Source organism: Lontra canadensis, unplaced genomic scaffold (genome assembly GCF_010015895.1).
Source record: "Lontra canadensis isolate GAN:19392208 unplaced genomic scaffold, GSC_riverotter_1.0 scaffold735, whole genome shotgun sequence".
Lineage (NCBI taxonomy): Eukaryota > Metazoa > Chordata > Mammalia > Carnivora > Mustelidae > Lontra > Lontra canadensis.
The window spans coordinates 26,330-28,844 of NW_022631719.1; the positions used below are offsets into that span (position 1 = coordinate 26,330).

Genomic DNA, 2,515 nt, shown 5'->3' on the forward strand with positions numbered 1-2,515 from the left:
TCATACTTTATATATGGAAATTCTGAGACACAAAAATTTTATGTATTCTGTGAAGTATTTGACATTGTAGTTGTAAGGAAACTTTACTGAAACCAGGCTGAATATCTCAAAAATCTTGTTTTAAACATTAGATCTGCTAATTCCTCAAATGCATGTGGTTATTTAATACCTCTGTGTTATTTGCATATATTTAGACTTAAGTCTTCTTTCCTTATGTATATTTTTAGTCTCACTATTACTTTCTTCTAAATGCCTCCCAGAACTCCAGAATAACTTAGAAACTATACAGAATGCCCCATAATATTTTAATATCCTTTTATTACAACACTAATTATACACTATATACTAATATTAGAGTTATGTGTTTGTCTCCTTTAAGTAAGACAAACTTCTTAAATATAAGGATGGAGCACTTCGCAATGTCGGAAATAAGGGGGATACATAATAGATGTTTAATTAACAATTTAAGATAAGCAAATTATACTTATAAAAGGCATATATTTTAAAAGTTGTGGTTTCTAGAAGCTAATATACAATAAAGAAATGTTATTTAAAGCTTGTGGTACAGATTTGAGAGGTGTTTTCATTAGGAATAATAAAATGTAACGGTGGAACTTAGCTGCAAGATTCTCCAAGACAATGTCCATAGCAGATAAGTAATGAGGCAGAAAAACACAATCAGAAGAAATGAATGAGGGTGCCTAGGAGTTCAGTCAGTTGAGTATCGCTTTTGCCTCAGGTCATGATTCCGGGTCCTGGGATCAAGCCCTTCATCAGGCTCCCTGGGAGCCTGCTTCTCCCTCTCCCTTCAGCCTCCACTCTGCTTATACTATCTCTGTCTCAAATAAATAAACAAAATCTTAAAAAAAAATTAATGAATTTTTTGTTGTTGTTTTTATAGCAAGGCTGTGATTTGTGACATTCATTACAATTGCTTTTTTGAAAAACACATCTTTTGTAACATATCCCAGAAGATTTCTTTCACCTGCTGGTTCCTTAGGGTATAAATGAAGGGGTTTAGTAAAGGGACAACTGAGGTATACAGCAAAGCTACGCCTTTGGATACAGTCACCCTTTCTTTGGCAGATGGTTTAATATACATAAAGATGCAGCTCCCATAAGTCATGGAGACAACAATCATATGGGAAGTACAAGTGGAAAAAGCTTTGGTCCTTTGCTGTGCCAAAGGGAATTTCATAATGGTCTTCATGATGCAAGTGTAGGAGATGCAAGTGTGACCACAAGGGTCACCACAGCAAAGATAAAAGACATCAATTCTAGGACACATGTATCTGTGCAGGATATCTGCAGGATAGGAGAATTTTCACACATAAAGTGATCAATTATTTTGGAAGCACAGAAATTGAGTTTGAGTCCCATAAGCATTGGAGGAAAGATGATTAGGAATCCGGTTAGCCAAGAGGAAAGTACAAGCCAATAGCACACTCTGCTGTTCATAATGATTGGGTAATGCAAGGGTGTACAGATGGCAACATAGCCGTCATAGGACATAGCAGCCAGAAGGTAAAACTCTGTAACTCCCAGTAAAAGAATAAAAAATAATTGAGCTGCACAATTATTATATGAGATGGTTTTTTCTCTAGTTACAATGGTTATCAAGTATCTGGGAATACATACTGTTGTGAATATGATTTCTAAAAATGAGAAATTACGGAGAAAGAAATACATTGGTGTCTTGAGGCGAGGATCTAGCAGGGTGAGGAGGATAATGATTAAGTTCCCCATCAGGCTCAATGTGTAATTAAGAAAGAGAAACATGAAAATCACAATTTGCAATTGTGGGTCATCTGTCAGTCCCAGGAGAATGAACTCTATTTCCATTGATTGGTTTTTCATTTCTCTTAATAGGAACCTTAACAAATATACATAAGAAAAAAGGACAAAAAATTAAACATACACATGAATATAATATATTGTAGTGTAATATAAATTTTCATATATATATACACACATTAACCTATGTATAAATATATATAAACCTAAATACATATAAATATGTATAATGTATGTATAAATATGTATAAATGTGTATATGTATTATATATGTATGTATATGTATAAATACGTATAAATATGTATAAATATGTAAAATGTGTATAAATATGTATAAATAAATACATACAAATGTATATAAATTAAATTATATAGAAATTAACCTAAATATATATAAACTAAATAAATATATATATACTAATTACACATCTTAACTAAACAACTTAACCTAAATATTTATATACTTACCTAATGCAAGAAAAAGGTATATATTCTCAAATTTATCTATTTGGAAAGCATTTCTCCAGTCTAAAATTTGTGATGACACATAATTACATGCTATGACAATACTAAATTCTTTTTCATCCATTAGTTCTCCTTATTATAATATTTCTCACAATTTTATTCTCTGGAGATTGAATATTTTCTTTGGCTAATATGCATTTTTTAACCCATTCCTCCCTAATAGACTCAACTCTGCATGAATAATTTAAACAAAAGA

General features: G+C 31.5%; 1 protein-coding gene across 1 annotated transcript; it reads right to left on the reverse strand.

The window, feature by feature from the left end:
• LOC116863231 (olfactory receptor 6C6-like) lies at positions 1–1,846 on the reverse strand. The gene is given in 3 exon segments (XM_032850725.1): positions 1–22; positions 951–1,227; positions 1,230–1,846. Coding segments are annotated over 3 exon segments (912 nt in total). The 5' UTR covers positions 1,843–1,846.
• Between the last annotated feature and the right edge of the window lie 669 nt (positions 1,847–2,515).